Source organism: Nicotiana tabacum, chromosome 3 (genome assembly GCF_000715075.1).
Source record: "Nicotiana tabacum cultivar K326 chromosome 3, ASM71507v2, whole genome shotgun sequence".
Taxonomy (NCBI): domain Eukaryota; kingdom Viridiplantae; phylum Streptophyta; class Magnoliopsida; order Solanales; family Solanaceae; genus Nicotiana; species Nicotiana tabacum.
The window spans coordinates 67,095,332-67,116,323 of NC_134082.1; the positions used below are offsets into that span (position 1 = coordinate 67,095,332).

A 20,992-nucleotide genomic window follows, 5' to 3' on the forward strand; every position below is an offset into this window, starting at 1 on the left:
CTAAGGCAGAAATGGAATTCTCAAATGAGTGAAAAGAGAATCACATTTCAATTATGCATAAGCTGGAATATATACAATCAAATTAGCTAATGACAGCTAAGCAACAACTAATCAATCTCTAACCAATTAACTAACCGACCTCTAACTAACAGCTATAACTAATTATCGGAAGTCATTGACTAACTAACGGAATGAACAGTACAGCCTCTAACTAACTATTAATTAAGTATCGGAAAGGAATATAAAATACAGATTTCTTATAATCTTAATATCCCCCCCCCCCTCAAGTTGGAGGTGGAGAATACACTGCCAACTTGCCCAAGACAGTGGAATGCTTGATCCCAGTGAGGGATTTGGTGAGAATGTCAGCGAGTTGATCACCAGTTCTAATATGTTGAAGCAAGATGAGGCCTTCTGTGAGCTTTGTCCTAACGAAGTGGCAATTAACTTCAATGTTTTTAGTACGTTCATGAAAGACTGGATTCCTGAAAATGCGGAGAGCAGATTGACTGTCACAAAATATAGGAATAGGTAGAACATGAGGTACAGTCAATTCTGTGAGCACACGATGCAGCCAAACAAGTTCACCAATGACCTTTCTAATGGATCTATACTCTGCTTCTGCTGAAGAAAGGGAGATAATTTCTTGCTTCTTAGATTTCCAACTAATAGGACTGTTGCCCAAAAGAACAAGGTATCCTGACACTGACTTCCTAGAGTCAGGGCATGCAGCCCAATCAGAATCACAGTAGCAGCCCAATCAGAATCACAGTAGGATTTTACTGAGAAATCATTATCACTGAACATGAAAAGACCCAAGGTGGGATCCTTGAATAGGTATCTGAGCATATGGTATGCTGCCTGAAGATGAGGTTCTCTAGGGTCCTGCATATATTGACTTAGATGATGTACCCCATAAGCTATGTCCAGTCTAGTGTTGGTGAGGAAGTTTAACTTCCCAACTAGTATTTTAAGAATTGTTTTAAGACAACAATCATATAGCTGGCTCTGGCTGGACTTTGACGCTATTCACTCACATTTTTGGTTGGAACGCAAGTTTCGTCCATTTTGCTCTTGCTGCTACTTAATTTGTAAGTTTATTTTGTGTATTGCAGAAATAAAATGATTAATTTGTAGGCGAATTAACGTGCTGCTCGGCAACATGAGTCCCATCCAAATTGTACAACATTCAAAATTAAACACCGCAAATTAATTAGTGAAAGAATTTATAGGAACGAGTTGGGTAAAAACCTCTAGCATCCACACACTCCCAAACAGGGATGCAATTTACATACTCAGGCTTCATACTACGTAAAAGCGAAGGAGAATACATATCACATATAAAAGTAAACTAGGCACGGCAATTTTCTCTGTCACCAACTAAACAGGAATGGCAGTTTTTTTATGCTGCTTGACGCTGATTACGTGCCTTCTCCTTCTCTTTGACTTCACTTCCTTGATTAGTATCATACTCTATTTTTATTAATAAAAAAATAGATGAATTGACATTAGAAAACATATTAAGAGCAAGAAGATTAATATATAAATAACCATTTAATTAGTAATTTACCAGGGGCTTTTCCATGGATTATCTTTTCCTCATCCTCTTTGTTTCCTCCATAAACGCCTCCAAAACCTTCTTCATCCGATCTCGTCGCATATCCATCTCCAAAGCTGCTCGACATTGTGTCCCTTCAATCCAATAAATACGAACTACACTCTTGGTAATGATCCAAACACTCAAAATAGAGACCCCAAAAAAAATGGAAAGAACACAGGGGCATGACTTGACCGCAGGCATAAAACATGGATCAAAAATTTCACTACACCTCTACTGTTTCCCTAACGATGACCAAGTACAAACACCAGTTTAAATTTATGTGGCACTATTATTATCATTGGTAGTTGCAGAAATTAATTTTTCTTCTGTCACTATTTTCATATTACCAGCTTATTTTTCAACGCTCGAACTAAAGATTATTCTAATTGAGCACATAAACATGATAAAGTATCCCTATTAAACACTTCTTTCCAGGCTCAAAGGCTAATTCTCAAAGCCTAAATAAGTTAATCACTTAAAATATGCCACCTGCATACATCAATGATACATATCATATATGTTGAAGTTTGGCAAAATGCCAAAGTCCCACATTGGTTGGGAGTTAAGTTTTGGGGGATTTTTCCCCTATAAAAGAAGGCCTAATGTTTAGGATTGAAACACACCTCTCATTTGCCTTCTCATCTGTTTAAGGCATTTGTATCTTCTCTCTTTAGTATTATTTCACTTGTATTTTTGGAGTGGAATAAAATATTTGGTTGTGTCCGAGGAGTAGGCAAAATTAGCCGAACCTCGTAAATTCTGGTGTTCCCTTTATTATTGCTTTATTGTCTTATTTATTATTTGGTGGTTGTCATAATTTTTGGTATAGTAGTTGTGACTTATTCACACTCTATACATTTGGCTTCCGCAACAATTGGTATCAGAGCCAAGGTACTGTCTAAGTATGCTCTGTGGTTGCAGCTTAGTCTGATCTTCCACACCAGAAAGGAAATAATCTTGATTTGTGTCGTCAGCTATTAAATAATATTTGTGTCAAAGATGGGAGACAATAAACAAGAAGAATCTACATCAAGTGTCAACAATACGTCATCATTGGCATCTTCGCTTATGACAAGAATTGTGTCAAATGCGAAATTTGCGGTCGAAATATTTGACGGGTCCGGACATTTTGGGATGTGGCAAGGCGAGGTTCTAGATGTCCTTTTTCAACAAGGGCTAGATCTGGCCATTGAAGAAAAGAAACCAGATGTTATTGGAGAAGAAGATTGAAGAATTATCAACCGTGTTGCTTGCGGTACCATTCGATCCTACCTTTCTAGAGAGCAGAAATATCCATACACAAAGGAAACTTCTGCAAGTAAATTATGGAAAGCACTGGAGGATAAATTTTTGAAGAAAAACAGTCAAAATAAATTGTACATGAAGAAGAGACTGTTTCACTTCACCTATGTTCCTGGTACCACGATGAATGAACATATCACCAGTTTCAATAAGTTGGTTACAGATTTGCAAAATATGGATAACAACTTATGATGATGGTGACTTGGCCTTGATGTTGTTGGCGTCACTTCCTGATGAGTACGAGCACCTTGAAACTACTCTACTCCATGGAAATGACAAAGTTTCTCTCAGAGAAGTTTGTTCGGCTTTGTACAGCTATGAACAAAGAAAGCGAGAAAAACAGAAGGGCGAAGAAGGAGAAGCACTATTTGTGAGGGGTCGTCCTCAAAATCAAACGAGGACAAAGAAGGGAAGATCCAAGTCAAGATCCAGACCCAGCAAAGATGAATGTGCCTTTTGTCGAGAAAAAGGGGCACTGGAAGAAAGACTATCCGAAGTTGAAGAATAAGGCCAAACATAACAATGGAAAGGCCATTATGGATTCAAATGTAGCTGATTGTGATGATTCAGACTTCTCATTAGTTACAACAGAGTCATCAACATCATCAGACATATGGTTGATGGACTCGGCTTGTAGCTATCATATGTGTCCCAACAGGGACTGGTTCATGGAATTTCAAGAAGGAGAATATGGAGTCATCCACACACCGGATAACAGCCCTCTTACCTCATATGGCATTGGTTCAATACGATTAAGGAACCATGATGGAATGATCAGAACATTGATAGATGTTCGATATGTACCGGATTTGAAGAAGAATCTCATCTCTGTGGGAGCCCTAGAATCAAAAGGGTTCAAAATCATTGCAGAAAATGGAGTGATGAGAGTATGCTCCGGTGCACTAGTGGTAATGAAGGCTAATCGTAAGAATAATAATATGTACCGCTATCGTGGCAGTACAGTTGTTGGGACAGCGACAGTAACATCCAGTGACGACAAAGAGGCAGAAGCAACCAAGCTATGGCACATGCGCTTGGGACATGCTGGAGGAAAATCCTTGAAAACTCTATCAGATCAAGGATTGTTAAAAGGAGTAAAGGCTTGCAACTTGGAGTTTTGTGAGCATTGTGTCAAAGGGAAACAGACAAGGGTTAAATTTGGTACAGCGATCCATAATACTAAAGGCATTTTGGATTATGTACACTCTGATGTTTGGGGTCCTTCCAAAACACCTTCATTGGGTGGGAAGCACTATTTTGTAATCTTTGTTGATGATTTTTCTCGAAGAGTGTGGGTGTATACAATGAAAAACAAAGATGAAGTGCTGAGAATTTTTCTCAAATGGAAGACGATGGTGGAGAATCAAACAGGCAGGAGGATCAAGTGTATTCGCACAGACAATGGAGGTGAATACAAAAATGATCATTTCAATAAGGTCTGTGAAAATGATGGCATCGTCCGACACTTCACTGTTAGACATACACCACAACAGAATGGAGTGGCAGAACGTATGAACCGGACCTTGCTGGAGAAGGTACGGTGTATGTTGTCCAATGCTGGCTTGGGCAAAGAATTTTGGGCTGAGGCAATTACATATGCATGTCACCTCATTAATCGTCTACCATCTGCTGCTATTGATGGCAAAACACCATTTGAAAAATGGTACGGAAAACCTGCTGTAGATTATAACTCTTTGCACGTGTTTGGCTCAACTGCATATTATCATGTGACGGAGTCAAAATTGGATCCAAGGGCAAAGAAGGCTATTTTTATGGGAATTACTTCTGGAGTCAAAGGATATCGCTTATGGTGCCCTATGACAAAGAAAGTAATATTCAGCAGAGATGTTACCTTTGATGAATTTGCTATGGTAAATAAGGTAACAGAAGATACCAAACAAAATGAAGGTGCTTCTAAGCAGGTGGAGTTTGAGGGAAAATTTATTTTTCCTACACAAGAAGCAGAGGAGGAAACAAATGAAGATTACCCTCTGGAAGGAGAGCCAGTAGAGGAGATTCCAACTCAGGAATCTCAACAACAACTTGAATCAATAGCAACCAGCAGGCCAAAAAGAACAATAACGAAACCTGTTCGTCTCATAGAGACGGTTGCTTGTGCAACCTCAATTGTAGCTGATGTTCCTACTACTTATAAAGACGCTGTCCAAAGTTCAGAAGAAGATAAGTGGAGGATTGCCATGAATGATGAAATACAGTCCCTTCATCAGAATCATACATGGAGATTGGCCAATCTCCCGAAGGGGAAGAAAGCAATTGGGTGCAAATGGGTATTTGCAAAGAAGGAAGGATTTCCTAACCAAGTAGATGTTCGCTACAAAGCAAGATTGGTGGCCAAAGGATATGCTCAAAAGGAGGGAATTGATTACAATGAAGTGTTTTCTCCAGTTGTAAAACATTCCTCCATTAGAATTATGTTGGTTTTGGTAGCACAATTGGATTTGGAACTAGTTCAGATGGATGTAAAAACTGCGTTTTTACATGGAAACTTGGAGGAGGAAATCTACATGACTCAGCCAGAAGGATTCAAAGTTGCTGGAAAAGAAAATATGGTGTGCAAACTTGAAAAATCGTTGTACGGATTGAAACAATCTTCTAGACAATGGTACAAGCGATTTGACGAGTTTATGTTGCGGCAAGGGTACAAGAGAAGCAAATACGATCATTGTGTGTATTTGCACAAGCTTAAAGATGGTTCCTTTGTATATCTTCTCCTATATGTTGATGATATGTTGATAGCTTCCAAGAATTCGGAAGAAATTGATAAGTTGAAGATTCAACTGAAGAAGGAGTTCGAGATGAAGGATTTGGGTGAGGCAAAGAAAATTCTTGGCATGGAGATAATTAGAGATAGACGTTCAAAGAAACTCTGTTTATCTCAAAAGGAATATTTGAAGAGAGTACTTCAACGTTTTGGCATAGATGACAAGACTAAGCCAGTTAGTACTCCACTTGCTTCCCATTTTAAGCTAAGTACTACTATGTCGCCAATGGATGAAGCTGAACGAGAGTATATGTCAAAGGTACCATACGCAAATGCTGTTGGTAGCTTGATGTATGCAATGGTTTGCACAAGGCCTGATATTTCACAAGCTGTTGGAGTTATTAGCAGATATATGCACAATCCAGGGAAGGAGCATTGGCAAGCTGTGAAGTGGATTCTACGGTATATTCATAATACTGTAGATGTCGGGTTAGTTTTTGAGCAGGAAGACAATCAGTTTGTAGTTGGATATTGTGACTCAGATTTTGCGGGTGATATGGACAAACGAAGATCAACTACTGGTTATGTGTTTACTTTTGCAAAGGCACCAGTTAGTTGGAAGTCTACTTTGCAGTCAACAGTTGCTTTGTCTACAACAGAGGCAGAGTACATGGCTATTACAGATGCTGTGAAAGAGGCAATTTGGCTTCAAGGATTGCTAAAGGAGCTTGGTGTTGAACAAAAAGGTATCACAATTTTTTGTGATAGTCAAAGTGCTATTCAATTAGCGAAGAACCAAGTTTATCATGCAAGGACGAAGCACATTGATGTTCGGTATCATTTCGTACGAGAAATCATAGAAGAAGGTGGAGTCACGGTGAAGAAAATTCATACTACAGAGAATCCTGCTGATATGCTGACAAAGGTGGTGACTGCGGTCAAGTTTCAACATTGTTTGGATTTGATCAACATTGTTGAACACTGAAGATTGAAGATGAAGACACAACCAAAATTTGTTATTGAGAGAGAATTGAAAATGTGGAATTTTGCCAAGGTGGAGATTTGTTGAAGTTTGGCAAAATGCCAAAGTCCCACATTGGTTGGGAGTTAAGTTTGGGGGGATTTTTCCCCTATAAAAGAAGGCCTAATGTTTAGGATTGAAACACACCTCTCATTTGCCTTCTCATCTGTTTAAGGCATTTGTATCTTCTCTCTTTAGTATTATTTCACTTGTATTTTTGGAGTGGAATAAAATATTTGGTTGTGTCCGAGGAGTAGGCAAAATTAGCCGAACCTCGTAAATTCTGGTGTTCCCTTTATTATTGCTTTATTGTCTTATTTATTATTTGGTGGTTGTCATAATTTTTGGTATAGTAGTTGTGACTTATTCACACTCTATACATTTGGCTTCCGCAACAATTGGTATCAGAGCCAAGGTACTGTCTAAGTATAAAAACCCCAATTAATTAAAAACAAGACCAGCTCCATTAAACAAAAGACCTCCATTAAAAAAGAAAATTAATCAAGAGCCATTTTCAAATCCTTCCAAAAAAAAAAGAAAATCACGTGTCAATAGGAACTTCATCGTGTGTCCAGTTGCTCAATTAGAAGAGGTGAGTAGGAGTATTTAAATGAAATATGCTACCCAGTTTAAGGGGCTGTCAATGTGTTCCTATACACTTTCTTAGAGAAGTAATTTTACTGAAAAAAGAAAAACGCAAGGTAAGGAAACTTACGCAGCTTTGTGTTCTGCTTCGTCTGCAGGTTTCTTAGTTTGATCCATCTTGTTGGTATTGTCCGGTTGGCCAGCCGATGTTACGACTTGTCTGAATCTGATTTCAGAGGACTTTCGACCAATATGATAAGGCAAAGGATTTGAGAATACAGAGGGTGATTGTGCTCTAATTGTGGTTAATCTTATTGCGTTGATCATCTTCAAGTTCGATTCTTGATAATTCGATTTATATTATAGTAGCAGTTTACAAGTGTTATGTATTAAAGGGGACGAAACTGATGATGAAATGGTGATCTGATCTGTTTGAGAGTGAATTTTGTCCTGGTCTTGCTCTGGACATGTACTCTTAGGTTTCTCGTAGCTTCCCACGTATGGTTTGTTTTTGACAAGTGTGTCCGCTCGAATTATTTACAAGTCGCCACCTAAGTTTATTTCTTTCTATTGCATGACACGTATAGACTCATCGTTATGATTTTACAGTTTACTTCATCCTAGTTCTTTTTAAAGATACTGGAATAGATAAAATAATTTATTTTTAAAATTCCAATTAATAGTACTTACGTAATTTCGATAAATAGTTAAATGTCGTGCTCATTTAAAGATCATTAAGAGATTTGATAATGAAAATTCTTTGTATTAAAAATAATCATAATATAAAAATTTCTACATCCCTATCCTTGAGAAAACATTGAAAATCGACCTTTAAATGGGATGTAGTCTACCTTGAGTTGCTGTTAATATCCACACATCTATAGCAGTTTGTGGTCTTTTATAATTGTACATCAGTGACTTCCAACAATCCGTTATCGTCCAGCGGTTAGGATATCTGGCTTTCACCCAGGAGACCCGGGTTCGATTCCCGGTAACGGAATTTTTTTTTTGGTCACAAAAATGAGAAACATATCCCCGGTGGCGCTTTCTTCTCTCGTTTGCCTTTTTGGTTTTTTTCCCCTTTTTCGCTTGAACCACCTTATTCTATTTGATCTCCCAGAGGCCAGACGTAAAAAGGGACAAGTTTGACCTTCTTTGTAGTTTGATAATCAAGTTCCCTGCTATTTCTCTAAATACACCTTAGAAGAGCGTAGCAGCTATGTCAGCTCACTAAGGAAAGTAAATTATTTCCTACCATAAATTTGTCCCCTCCATTAGAGAAGTTCTCTGATCACAGTGGCAAATCCAACCCAGCCAGCTTGCACAGGTTCCTTCTGAAGATGCTAACTACAGAAAGGGGTTAAGAGCTGTGGGTTTGTAGTGCATGGAATGGTAACATTATGCTGACCCAGAAAGTAATTCTAATAAAATGAAATATAAGAAAATGGTGCTAGGAAAAATTCATGGAACATAGCCCTCTTTAATTTAAGATGAAGTCTGCAAATATGATAAAGATTTACAGAATGCTGCCAATGTTACCAATGGGTACTTCAATGCACAACTATGTGCTCCAAAACCGTAAATTTGCAAAATCAGATTAACTTAATCAACATTGTGCGGCTCCCAAAAACATCTAATTTCTGCAAATAAACCAGGCTGATGAGTCATTTTATCAGCTGTTGAGCGTAGAAAGCATGCCTCCAGTTGCAGTTGGAATAACAACTTCCCAGCCAGGTCCTTTAAGAGGAAGGACATTTAGACTTGATTCAGGGTTAACATCTTCGCTTGGAGGACCAACAAGTAAATCAATTCGGTCTAAAACCCTCTGTAGATCCTCATCACTAAGATCTGTCTGCACCAACTTGTCCTCTTCGCTATCTTCATCTCTCAAAAGCGCCAACAAGTCCTCTTCCTGATACACAAGAATCACTATTAGCAAAAATCACCAGCTACTTTCTTCTACTTCACTATCAAAGATTATCCAATCCATTTCATTATCACAGCATTAATAACGTGTAAGAAAAATGACGGTTACATTGACAACAAAATGCGTTGCACTGGAACTACGGCACAGCAAGCTACGACTGTTTTTTCCCGCTGAATCAAAAAGAAAAACCATTCACACCAATGTAGGCAATGTTATAAAAACTGGTGTAGGTTTCAACACGATGTACTATTTAAAGGATGTCAAATTCAACTACAACCAGAGAAAACAACTCAGTGTTACACATAAAAGATAAGGAGCATCTTGCAGGGGTAAGAAACACAAACCTCCACGATATCTGTAGTAGGCTTATTTCTTTCTTGCTTAAATTGTCCTTTTCCAATCACTACATGCTCAAGCTTCAACTTGCTGAAAGCTCTTTTGAGAATTCGACCCTAAAGCACACATTTAGCTCATTAGAAAAGAGTATAAAGAGCTGCTAAGATGTAGTTTTAGAAACAGCCTGAATAGTACCTCCACCGAGAGAGCAGTTGCAAGCCTATAAACATGAACAGGTTTTGTCTGACCTATTCTATGACACCGATCCATAGCCTGGAGATCCATTTGGGGATTCTGAAAACAGAAGTGCAAATTACTGATTGATCTAACTGTCCATCCAAATAGTAAGTAAAAGAACAGAATATGAATGAAAGAAATAAGTGGAAACGTTGCTTCTGAAGGGAGAAGGATTAGCATATCAATGAAGTGATCCTACATGAAGAGGCAAGGCAACATGCAGTAAGAGCTTCTGATAACTTTGTTTCAAACAGACTCCACTTAAGTGGCATATCACCACACTGTATCGTATCAAATAAGATGATCGAGTGGATCGTAAATCCAGTAGTTTCATAACCACCCCACCCCCAAACATAAGGCGGGCGATTATAGAAGCTTGATACTTAACTTGCTTCCTCATGCTGAAATCATACCATTTTCTGGAAGTGGCCTCATTATGCATGTGTTTTCAGTTTATTAATAGCACGATATCATATAACAATTACACTTCAATCCCAAACTAGTAGGGTTCGGCTCTATAAATCCTCAAATATACATTCCATTCCATGATCCTAACACTCGATGATTAAGGATTGTCTAGATCTCACACTTACCTCTTCACTGACATACAATTTCTAACAAACTAAAAAAATTCCTGCCAAGCACGAGACCTAATGTAAGGTACCAAAAATGACTAAATATTAATCCTAATTAATTGTTACTGCTACATTGGAACTTCCATTGTGTTCTGATTTTCACCAAGTCCACATGAATTTCAAGAGGTTCCCTCTCAATGAGATTTTATGTCTAGCTCATTCATTTTTGACATCTTCAGAAAATATGGTGTCACCCAGTGGCCAGTGCACTTGAAAATCAACATAGAATATGACCAAACCATCTAGGTGAACTACTCTCATTTTTCCCCTTAACAATGAGAGTATTTCTATGACTCACTCAGCATTATTAGTCTTACAACCATCCTATCGAAGTTATCTTTCACTTAATTAGGTATATCTCTGTCAGCTACCACATAAGAATATTCATGTAGTACTCATCTATTTCAGCTATCCTATTTAATTCGACATGTTACATCTAAGTCTATCATGCTTTTCTCCTGAAAAGTTCAGCCTAAAAACCTGGATTGTCTGCATTAGGCATCGCAATCTCATCTAACCTCAACTCAATTTAATTCTTCTTATGCTAGCAGATCTTACAGCACATATGTTCTTACTCATACTTATCCTAAGACCTTACTCTCTAGAGTATCATTGGTAATAACGTTATTCTTTATCCTAAACAAAACGATTCGGCAGTGCCTGTAAAATTGCATGTTACATCATCCTTAATTGTTAGTATTGATAAACTGTGAGAACCTCATCTAGCCACATAAAAGGATGGAAACAAAGGAAATCGGAGGAGGCACAAGAAGGTACCCAGTCACTGTCATATAAAATGCAGGTGTCTGCAGCAGTAAGATTAATGCCAAGGCCACCAGCTCTAGTGCTCAGAAGAAATATCCTGCAGTCACTGTTAACATCATTGAACTCCTTGATCTGTTCAGAGCAACAAGTGATTATAATCAGATTTTTTACTTTATAAAAAGGAGTATAATCAGGTCAACTTAATCAAAAGCTTTCAGATAACCCAGTTTTTTAATGCTCCCTCCCAGCCAATTCACTTAACCTGTTCAAATATTATTATTTGTTATCGTAACGAAATCCTTTTTTTTAGATAAGTATTATCAATTTGACTCATGTAGATGAAAAACCATGCCAGTCAGGACAAAGGATTTAAAAGCGAGACCAAGTAAATTGCAAGGCGGGGAGCGGTTTACATACAATAAAGAAGAAAGAACTAACTTTCAGTCCAAAAAGAATACATAACCAACACATCCATGAACCTCACTGATTCTGCCAAACGCGAATACTTGAATGGGAGATCTACGCGGTATGCCTACTGGAAACACTAGTTAACACCATATATAATTAAAATATTTATTTTACTTTGTATACCTACTTTATAAATTTATTTTGCTCTGTATACCTACTGTATTCCAAAATAAAATACTATGTATTTAAAGTAGAATATGGTAATACGTTTGGTTTAGATATTGTATTCCAAATTAGAATACTATAGTATGATTGGTTTGAATCTTGTATTCCAAATTTAAAAATTGTGATATGTTTGGTGTGAACATTCTATTCTAAATTAGAAAATTTCGGTATGTTTGGTTTGGATACTGTATTCCAAATTGAAATCTATAGTATGTTTGGTTTGAATATTGTATTCCAAATTAAAAAAATTTGGAATGTTTGATTTGATATTGTATTCAAAATTGAAAATTGTGGATACTATAGTATGTTTGGTTTGAATATTGTATTCTAAATTAAAAACTTATGGTATTTTAATTTGGATATTGTATTCCAAATTAGAGTGTTGTGGTATGTTTAATTTGAATATTGTATACCAAATTAGAATGTTGTGGTAAATATTTGGTTTAAATAAGGCTAAATACATATACAGACCGTTAAACTTGTCTGTTTTTTCATTTAAACACCTGATCAAAGCTTTGTTCTTATTAAACACTTGTACTCAAACCTAAATGTGTCTATTAGACACAATTCGCTGACATGGCATAGTGTTTGTAATAGACTTACTCTAGGCACGTGAAAGACATTTTTCTTTTAAAATATATTTTTTCACACTTCTTCCCCTTCTCTCTCCTACTACCAATCTCCCCAGATTCCCACTACTGCCATAGCCAACTCCCCTTCCCCTTTCCACACATTCACCACCATCCGCCCACCACTGGCACCACAACCTTTCCTTATGGTATCCCTTCTCTCTCCACAGCACCGGTGCCACCACCATCCTCGTCACCATTATTATTACCAGAATCTCCAACACCCATTTCCAAGATTTATCATTAGAAAAAACACAATTCAAAGCTTGGTACCAAACAATTAATTACAAAGCAAGACTTTTTTTAAATATCAAGACAGTGCTTCTGAATAAGCTTTTAAAGTTTGAAGGTATGAAATTTTCATCATCATTTTGCCGCAACTATCTGATTTTGATATTTCAAATTTGAGATCACAAGAAAATACAAAAAAAAATCCAGATTGTAAAAAAAATGATGAATTAGAAACCTTGAAAGGATGGCAAATACTAAGATTAGCAAAGCTAAAACCTGAAATTGGTTGGATAAAGAACAAGAGTCAAATTAAATTCTGTCATAAACTCTAATTAATCAAACAATTAAGCTTGCCCAAACCTAGAAACCAGACCAAAAAAGTGTCCAACCAGAGAATCAAGAATGAAAAGGAGGAAAATCAAGAGCATGGTCTCTGTGGAGTTGGGAAGGAAGACGATCTGGGGGCAAGGGCCTTTGGAGTTGGTTTGGGCAAGAGTTGAGGGGGAGGGGGAGGGGGGAGGGGGAGAAAGGAATGGAGGGGAGGGGAAAGAGGTTCCATAAAAAAAATTAAAGTTTTGTTTCTTTTCTTTTCCACATGTCAGAATTTGATTTGTTTTCCTTGCCATGTAGGAAGCGTTTGATAACACGCACTAATATGTACAAAGACAGAACAAGTTGTGTATGATAGAAACATACGGCTTGAGTTCAAGTGTTTAATAGGAACAAAGCTTTGTTCAGGTGCCTAATGAAAAAAATGGACAAGTTTAAGGGGTCACATATGTATTCAGCCTTAAATAATGTATTCCAAATTAGAATATTATAGCATGTTTCGGAAGATGTAGGAAGATTTAGAGGTATATTGTACTTCCTTTGTTCCAATTTATGTGAACTTATTTGACTGGGCACAAAGTTTAAGAAAAAATGAAGACTTTTGTGGTCCTAAATAAGTTAAAAAGGGGCTCAGAGTATTTGTGTGGTTATAAAAGCTTCTCATTAAGGGTAGAATTGTAAGTTTAAGCTAAATTGTTTCCAAATTTAGAAAGAGGTCATTCTTGTTGGAACGGACCAAAAAGGAAATAGATTCACATAAATTGGAACAGAGGGAGTAATACTTTTGAGATATTTGATGTAATTTTAAAACTTAGGTATATTATGCAAGTTGGTCTTACAAATGGGTGTACCATGGAACTTTCCCTACTTGAATTCAACATCCAATAACAAGATCTGAAGTCAGGACATATGCAGAAACCTATATGATAAGTCTGACCAGTAATAGTACTATATCATCAGGTTTCTTCCTCAGCCGCAATGAAGTTCTATACACAAGTAGCGTTCCGGAAAACCAGAAGATAATAGACAGACGTTCAGGAATATTTGTGTAGCCAATGTTCTCATTTTATTGCAACTAGCAGTTAAAGAGCCCAAGATTCATAAAACAATTGACATCATCACTGAGCAGCGAAAATGATACCAGGCGCAAAAGGAAGCTAATAAACAACATATTCAATCTCCATCACAATCGAAGTACCAATCACCTGTCTTTTTCTTTCATCCAATTTCACGCTGCCATCAATTCTACAAACATCAAAGCCCTTTTCACTAAAATAGTAATCCATTATGTCAAGTACTTTAGTCCACTGAGAGAATATCAGCACCTGTAGGGACAAAAAGTAAAAATAACAGAAAAAGTTTCAGCAAGGTGGGGGCACACAGAAAAGCAAAATGAAGCACTGGACAGCACATACTTTATGCTTGCGAGCAAACAGTTCTGACAAAAGCCTGTCCAGTAAGCGGAACTTGCCACATTGCCCAACTATTTGTTCTACAGGTGGATAACAAACTGCCAACGAGATGACAAATGTAAAGCCATTGTCAACACAACTTCATCACAAATAATCAGTTAAAAAAACCATAAGACACATACAAGAACCGTCAAATGCCGACTCCAAGAGGTCAGGATGATTGCAATTTTTGCGAAGTTGAATCATCAAATTAGTGAGCTTTTTAAAACCATGCCCTGCACATTCAGAAAAAGAACATCAATACTGCAAACCCTGAACCCATGTAGAAAATGGTAATAAAAAGAAATTGCTTCACAGTATAACCCACAAGATGAATGCATTCAAGCTAAACAACAGACGCCATCATCAAGCTAGACAGGATAGATTTTATTTATGCATAATCATAACTAAATTCGAGTACAATCAATATCTGCTTGCCAGTTGAGAAAACATTTGAAGTTCTATACAAACAAATATATTAAATTTGCCATTGACAATCTAATTTCCCTTTTAAAAAGAACGTATTTGTCGGAGAATAGAACCTTGGATCCATCAATGCTTCAGTAGCAATTAAGAGAGCAAAAATTGGTTAAGAAAGTGCAACTGTCGGATAGAGGATATGGAACTGAAATCTTAAATCATATAAGAAAAAGAACACTTATTTCTGTCAGATGTAGATACTTAAGATATTTATACAAGTATGCTAATTACCGCGGGACACATTCTCAAGCAAATAACCCTCCAATGTCCTGTTAATTAGATGGTCCTGGAACTTTTTCTGGTGCTCAGTCATGGTGGCATATAAAATTATCTCTTTCTTTCGGGGAAGCATTTGCTCAACATCTACTTTCAATCTCCGAAGGAGAAAAGGACGTAAAATTGCATGGAGTTTTGTAACAACCTGCAATTACGACAGTCGTAATCAAATATCAGCTACTATAAAATGGAAAAGAAATGGCAATACTATTGAACAATAATCATACTTGTGCCCTCCTTTTCTCTTCCATTTCTTCCTTTTGGGCTTCATTGCCGCACTTCCCAGCTAGGTCAAACCTGATTTACAAATAGAAACCAGGTTATCGTTTAACACTTAACTTTTCATGATGTCATTTAGCACATGCTAAATTCTTTACACCACCATTTGAGGAGAAGAGTGATTTAAGTGTTCCAAATGATACACTGTACATGGATAAGATAAGTGCATCACATTATCCGCTACGAATTCTGATAAGAACCAGTACAATTACCCAGATATTTGTGACTAGTCTACCCTATGTGTTATGCATAGAATGGAAACCAATATAGAACCGTCTGCTTCACTTGATCTGCCATATTTTCAATTTGGTTTCACCACATATGTACTGCATTTCTTCTGAAAACTATGGTCAATACATTAACCATCAAAATCAATGTGTGGAACTTCAGAATTCAGGGCAGTAATAACCCAGACAAGATAGCCAAATCATTTGCTGGATGAAGATAAAAACTTTGCTAGCAAGTTAGGCACATTACGAAGAAAATAACATGACCAGCATAAATTAAAATTAAGAAACAGTTAGCCGTCAAAACAAGCAGTTCAAGAAAAATGGTGAGAATGGCCTAATCAGCTGCTTACCATGACTCAAATTCTTCTAAGGATGAAAATATATCTGGTAAGATGAAATTTAACAATGACCACAACTCAGCTAAGTTGTTCTGCAGAGGTGTTCCAGTTAATAGAAGCTTGTTTTCAATCGGCAGCAGCTTGAGTTCCCTGAACAGTTTGCACTTCGAGTTCTTTAACCTGTGCCCCTTGGAAAGAACCAATAAACAAAATATCAGCATGAAATGCAGAACGAATTGCCTTCTAAGTTAAGGCATAAAGCTACAGATTGAAAATTAAAACACAGTAGTATAAGTATAAGTTCAAGGATAAAGAGTAAACTCTAAATCAGATGTACCTCATCAACCACAAGATACTTCCAATGATAATGCCTCAGGTATTTCTTCGCATCACTCATCGCAATCTCATAAGAAGTAACTACAATGGGAAATTTGGGACCTATGGTCCTCGGCATGTGCTTCCTCCTTAACTCATCTCTTTGTTTCTTGTCTCCATGGTAGATGATTGTATTAATTGATGGGACAAACCTATCAAGCACAAGAAAATAATGGTTTTTGGCCCTTGTTGCAGACTAGTAACGGAAGACTGAATACAAAATGAAGCACCTGCATCAACTAGACACAAATAGCACTTCCACTAATTGCACAAAATGAGGATATTAATGTACCTTTCTATCTCATTCACCCAATTTGAAAGAGTTGAAAGGGGAGCGATGACCAAATAAGGCCCATCTAACCCATTTCCCTTTAAATGTGCAAGAAAAGCAATAGTTTGAATGGTCTTTCCAAGTCCCATCTGATCAGCTAGAATCCCATTCAACCCATTTTGCCATAATGAAATCAACCACTTGACACCCTTCAGTTGATAAGACTTCAACTTTCCACCAGTCAGCAAGGGCACAAGTTCAGCCTGCTCCTTCTCAACTCTCTCCTCCTCTGTGAGGGTTGAATCCTCAATACAACCACCTTCTTTAGATCTTGAAAGCATGGCAGCAACAGCTCTCTTGGCCTTCTTCTGCATAGACATGTGGAAGTGTTTCACAGAATGGAAGACGGGAAACAGACAAGAAGCATAGAAACTCACTAGCCCATCCAACAAAAAAAGAAACACTAGCTCCAGTAAAGCTCTCAAATTAACTTTGAGCCTCGAAACATCAAAAACTAAAGACTTCCGGAATCAGGCAAGTCATATTAAAAAGCAATACAAAACAATAAGTTCCCTTGCAAGAGAGAAAGGAAAAGTTAAATAGCGATTGAAAGGTAATAATAGAACTCGCCCAATCAAAATGCCATGTTCCCAATATCTAAGAATACTCAACTAATTAACTGAGGTTCTTTGCATAATGATATAAAAGATGGGAAAAAACTTTAATATACACCCATTTCCTAAGGAGGACAAGAGAAGGAATACATTATTATAACTTGTGGATGCCTTTCTTTTTGTGCCACGACCCCTCTTCTTGTCGTTACCACTTTCTTCTTCATCTTCCACTCCATTCTGCTAGTGAAAATGTAGAAATGAACTGGGTTAGCAAAGTAGTGACGACTTTTCGCACTCAACAGTCAAGATTCTTCATGGAAACAAGGATATACCACTGTGATGTTATCCATCTTCTCCAGCAGGAACTCTGAATAAAGCTGGGTCTGTGTAAGAAGCTCGTCCAACTTACTAAATTGAAGGTCATTCAATTTGGGGGCCTCTTTTAGCTCATTTACTTCTTCCTCCTTTACACGTGCTTCCATCAAGTTTTCCTCTTCCTTTGCCATGGATTCAGATAAAAGAGAGACATCCCCATTTTTTGCATCAAGAAATACTTCATCCTCTAATTTGACAGATACCTCCTCTTTGCATGTATCCTTCAAGTTGAGAAAACACAGATGTAATGCACAAGTAAAATCTGAATGAAATTTTTCTAAACATCCCTCCGAGCCAGCAACTGGCATTCGGACAAGGAAGCAAAGAAATTATTGGTTAGAAATTTAAGAAAAGACATCTAACTTGGAAATCAGCAAAATTAAAGGCCAAATACAATTCCATTTCCAACCAAACAAATCACATTTACCCACAAACTGTAACGTGTACAAACTTTAAAACCTAATCAACAAGGTGTATTACGGATCAAGTACGCCAATAAGAAATAATTGGTAAATCGCGAAGCAGTCGGCACGTGACTCAAACACATAAACTCAAAGTCTTGCTTTGATTAGTTTTCAAGAAGCAATATGTTGTCACTCTCATCTTATCCAATTACCTAGTTTTTATAAAAGCATGTTAACAAAACCACATGACATTGGTACTAATAACAAGTAGAGTAAAATATCACACCATACAACTTGTTTCTTTACATTTGCACATTCTAGTACCCTACTGCAGCCATATGACTCTATGACCCACCTATCCACCCCACCAACCCCCACCCTGAAAATAAAACTAGATTCCTTCAAAATTAGCTTAACGGGTTGTTCACCACCCCCACCCAAAAATCAAAAGAAACTTTATCAGCTTTTACCGACAGTAACAACACAATGCTATTTTTTCTCATTTCAGTATCTTTTTTTATAACTTAGGGATAATGGGTCTGCCCAACCTTTAGGACCAACTGCATCCTTTGAAGCTTAGGGATAATGGGTCTGCCCCTCTACCCTTCTCCACTTAAATACGACACATAGTTTTTTTCCTCATTCAAGTATCTTACTTCTACTTCCCCCTCAAATGGGACTACATTACACGATGAAGACACAACAAAGAGTAATAAGTTTCAAAAGCCTAAAAAACTTAACTACTAGTCGCACTACCTAAAGGTGAAAACCATCAGCAAGAAACAACAATTAAAACTAAGCCTCAATCCCAAATTAATCGGGTTCCAATTATATGAATCCTCTATAATTGGAACAAAAGCAATATACCTCATCTGCGAGGACGGAAACAGGAGAATCCGTTTTAGTTACGTCCTTCACTCCGTTATCTGCGTCAGCAACCATCTCACTGTCCAAACCCTAAGCTCCTAAAAAACAATTCTTTACCAAATCAGCGAAAAGTTTCATTAAACAAATACTTTAGCAACTCGAGCAAACACCCCTTTTTCTATCTCTCGGATAAAAGGAATCAAAATACGAAGACTGAAATCTAACAAAAAGATTAGAAAATAGCGCATAACGACGAAAAAAAATGGAAAAAAAAGAAGGAATATACCTATTCAACTTCAAGTATGAACGTAGAGGAAAATCGGAATGAATGGAAGAGACGAAGAGATTCAAAGAGAATGGGCGGCAATGAAAATGGAGTAGAGTAGGGAATTTTGCAGCAGAATACTACTCTTATTTGGGGAGTGTGCGCGCGTGGGTGTGGAGTTTAATATTTATGTATTCTTTCCATGCCGTCACAGGAGAGACCAAATGGGCGGGAAATCAATGCTATGAAATTGCCCTGCGAAGTTTGATTTAATATCGAAATTAGGATTAGAGGGCGTCCGTTGCTGAGCGTTGCGTTTGAACTTTGAATTAAGGGTAAAAATGTTCTAATGCTGAGCAAAAATAGTCAATGTTTTATTAAAATTATTTTGAAAAGATAGTTTTACCCTTTCTTCTATTCTTATATTCTCAAACCCTTATTTTATACGTTCAAAGGCAAAATTTGAGAGCCAAAATTTCAGAGGCAAATTTCGCTCCCTCAGTATCAGTATCAGTATCGTTCCGTGCATGCAAATCATTGTTCGATTTTGTTCCTGCTCAGCGATTCTCTGTGTGTAGTTTGTTGTACTTAATCTCTTCTCCTTTGTCATCTTCTCTGCATCTAACCAGCGAACCGGTATGTTTTTTATTTTGCTTTTATGCATTTTTCTTTTTGTATAACTATAATGGTGATCAATGTTGTGTTTGGCATCAAGTATGTATGAAATTTCAAAAATAATGATTATAACTTGATTCAGTGTGGAATAAGGAGTGGATTTTTGTTAGGAAGTTATTAAGAACTTTTTTGTATTGAAATACGTTTGTGGTTCAATCAATATATTTGATTATGTAAGGATATTTCATAAAATAGTCGTACGAATTCATAAGCTAACTGTGTTTGAATTTTTAGTTAATTTTGCTTCTATAAAAGTTAAGGACCAAGTGTCCTTAACTTTTGATCTTGGAAGTTGAAGCTCATGACCATGTGTCCTTAAATTTTGAACTTGGAACTCAAACTTCAGGACCAAGTGTCCTTAACTTTTGAACTTGTAAGTCAAAGTTCAGGACCAAGTGCCCTTAACTTTTGAATTTAGAACTCAAACTTAAGGACCAAGTGTCCTTAACTTTTGAATTTGGAACTCATACTTCATGACCAAGTGTCCTTAACTTTTGAACTTGAAACTTGAAGTTCAGGACCAAGTATCCTTAACTTTTGAACTTGAAACTCAAACTTCAGGACCAAGTGTCCTTAACTTTTGAACTTGGAACTCAAAGTTCAGGACCAAGTGTCCTTAACTTTTGAACTTGAAACTTGAAATTCAGGACCAAATGTACTTAACTTTTGAACTTGTAAGTCCTTAACTTTAAGATGCATTTTACTTAGATCCTGGATTTTAGTCCTAATTTTTATGTTCTTTTTCCTTCTTTATAGTGTGCTAATGGAAGGAGATTGTGTTTTCGAGTTTGATGTTTGGCGTAATTCGAATAGCTATTGGAAAGGAGATTTACAGTATAAGGAAACAATAAAAAGTTTCTTGTCGAACAGGCAATGGAAGAAGTTAAGGGATGGTATTTTCGGAAACTTTTTTCGATTACAAAGTGTGAAGTTTTATTTTAAACTTATTCATTGTGTGTTGCTTTCAGAAATTGTAAGCCATGACCCTAATTCAATGACATTCAAAGTTTTTGACCATGAAGTAAAGTTTACACGTGAAGTGTTTCATATAATTACTGATTTAAAATATTCTTCTTCAGTGGACTTCACAGTTTTGCGTGAAAAAGAGAATAGGCTTTCGAAAGTCTACTTCCTTGGAA

At 37.0% G+C, this 20,992-nt stretch overlaps 2 protein-coding genes and 1 non-coding gene across 5 annotated transcripts; 1 reads left to right on the top strand and 2 right to left on the bottom strand.

Moving 5' to 3' along the window:
* Nucleotides 1-1,188: 1,188 nt before the first annotated feature.
* LOC107812420 (uncharacterized) lies at nucleotides 1,189-7,750 on the bottom strand. Of its 2 annotated transcripts, none has more exons than XM_016637516.1 (3): nucleotides 7,361-7,750; nucleotides 1,571-1,692; nucleotides 1,189-1,473 (listed from the first exon to the last, which is right to left on the bottom strand). In XM_016637516.1, the coding sequence occupies exons 1-3, from the start codon at nucleotides 7,555-7,557 to the stop codon at nucleotides 1,403-1,405; spliced, it is 390 nt and encodes a 129-aa protein (XP_016493002.1). In that variant the 5' UTR covers nucleotides 7,558-7,750; the 3' UTR covers nucleotides 1,189-1,402. The 2 variants fall into 2 exon arrangements, with proteins under 2 accessions (XP_016493002.1, XP_016493003.1); XM_016637517.2 differs by having other exon boundaries at nucleotides 1,571-1,674; nucleotides 7,361-7,734.
* A 408-nt stretch (nucleotides 7,751-8,158) lies between these two features.
* On the top strand, nucleotides 8,159-8,230 carry TRNAE-UUC (transfer RNA glutamic acid (anticodon UUC)). The gene has a single exon. It is a non-coding gene; the product is annotated as a tRNA-Glu (tRNA).
* Nucleotides 8,231-8,690: 460 nt separating this feature from the next.
* LOC107812421 (ATP-dependent DNA helicase DDM1) lies at nucleotides 8,691-19,343 on the bottom strand. 2 transcript variants are annotated; one of them, XM_016637519.2, is made up of 16 exons: nucleotides 19,200-19,343; nucleotides 18,914-19,011; nucleotides 17,600-17,863; nucleotides 17,418-17,504; nucleotides 16,675-17,021; nucleotides 16,345-16,534; nucleotides 16,020-16,195; nucleotides 15,388-15,457; nucleotides 15,116-15,305; nucleotides 14,548-14,640; nucleotides 14,369-14,463; nucleotides 14,159-14,278; nucleotides 11,143-11,262; nucleotides 9,689-9,787; nucleotides 9,502-9,609; nucleotides 8,691-9,142 (listed from the first exon to the last, which is right to left on the bottom strand). In XM_016637519.2, the coding sequence occupies exons 2-16, from the start codon at nucleotides 18,986-18,988 to the stop codon at nucleotides 8,903-8,905; spliced, it is 2,274 nt and encodes a 757-aa protein (XP_016493005.1). In that variant the 5' UTR covers nucleotides 18,989-19,011; nucleotides 19,200-19,343; the 3' UTR covers nucleotides 8,691-8,902. The 2 variants fall into 2 exon arrangements, with proteins under 2 accessions (XP_016493005.1, XP_016493004.1); XM_016637518.2 differs by having other exon boundaries at nucleotides 17,418-17,507; nucleotides 19,200-19,339.
* Nucleotides 19,344-20,992: the final 1,649 nt, after the last annotated feature.

Coding starts and splice junctions, on each gene's coding strand:
- LOC107812420 (XM_016637516.1), bottom strand. CDS start 7,557: ATGATCAACGCAATAAGATTAACCACAATTAGAGCACAATCACCCTCT. Junction 1,693..7,360: donor GAAGCAGAACACAAAGCTGC/GTAAGTTTCCTT, acceptor ATTGGATTGAAG/GGACACAATGTCGAGCAGCT. Junction 1,474..1,570: donor AATCCATGGAAAAGCCCCTG/GTAAATTACTAA, acceptor TAATAAAAATAG/AGTATGATACTAATCAAGGA.
- LOC107812421 (XM_016637518.2), bottom strand. CDS start 18,988: ATGGTTGCTGACGCAGATAACGGAGTGAAGGACGTAACTAAAACGGAT. Junction 14,464..14,547: donor GTCGGCATTTGACGGTTCTT/GTATGTGTCTTA, acceptor TCTCGTTGGCAG/TTTGTTATCCACCTGTAGAA. Junction 11,263..14,158: donor TGGATGAAAGAAAAAGACAG/GTGATTGGTACT, acceptor TGCTCTGAACAG/ATCAAGGAGTTCAATGATGT.